We start from the raw sequence: 696 nt of genomic DNA, 5'->3' as shown, positions 1-696 counted from the left end.
GGCCAGGCTGGGGCGGGGCCGGCAGAACCTTCGGGCCTGCGCCCTCTGCTGGAGAAACGGGGAAAGGAGAGGAGGGGGATTGGAGGCGGGGGTAGGTCCAAGGTGGAGTCTGCGTAGTAGCCAGAAACCGAGACTTCCATGCTCCTTGTGGGCGGGAGGTTGGCGCTCCTGGGGTGGGTCATGGGAATGTTTAAATTAAGACAGGTGGCGATGGAATGGAAGTCTTGATGTCAAGTCTTTCCCCACGCCTGACAAATAAGGAAATGGAGATTAGAGGTATTTGCTTATTTACACTGTGGGAGGATGGTGGGAGAAAAAGGAAAGTTATTTCTCCACCCCTGATTATTTTCAAGTCTTCATTAAGACACGACCAAGGACAGGAATATGAATACTGCGGCCTGTTCCAGCCGGATTAGGCCCCAGCAAGGCTTGAGACACTCAAGCCAGGAGCTCTTCTTCCAGGCCCTTTGACCTCTTGAAAAGAAAGTACTTCCTTTTTTTTTTTTTTTTGGCTCGTGAAGACTAGTTACATTTCTGGGAATTGAGTCTCAAACATGTATTTAAGATTCTCCTACTCGGAGCATTGCACCACAGGTCGGCACCGCCAGCATGAGGGCCCCCTCAGAAGCTGACCTGCTGCTGGCTCTGCCCGAGGGGGTTCTGTCTCCCGCCCAGGGAACAGAAATGCTGTTCCCG

General features: G+C 52.6%; 1 protein-coding gene across 1 annotated transcript in view; it reads right to left on the bottom strand.

The window, feature by feature from the left end:
• CBL (Cbl proto-oncogene, E3 ubiquitin protein ligase) overlaps window positions 1–140 on the bottom strand; it is a 104,392-nt gene extending 104,252 nt beyond the window's left edge. Inside the window, exon 1 of the mRNA XM_011927045.1 lies at window positions 29–140. Within this exon, the coding sequence (XP_011782435.1) occupies window positions 29–140 (112 nt within the window). The remainder of the gene's footprint in view (window positions 1–28) is intronic.
• Window positions 141–696: the final 556 nt, after the last annotated feature.

Source organism: Colobus angolensis, unplaced genomic scaffold (genome assembly GCF_000951035.1).
Source record: "Colobus angolensis palliatus isolate OR3802 unplaced genomic scaffold, Cang.pa_1.0 Scaffold7, whole genome shotgun sequence".
NCBI classification, from domain to species: Eukaryota; Metazoa; Chordata; class Mammalia; order Primates; family Cercopithecidae; genus Colobus; species Colobus angolensis.
This window is presented reverse-complemented; position numbering and strand designations above follow the sequence as displayed.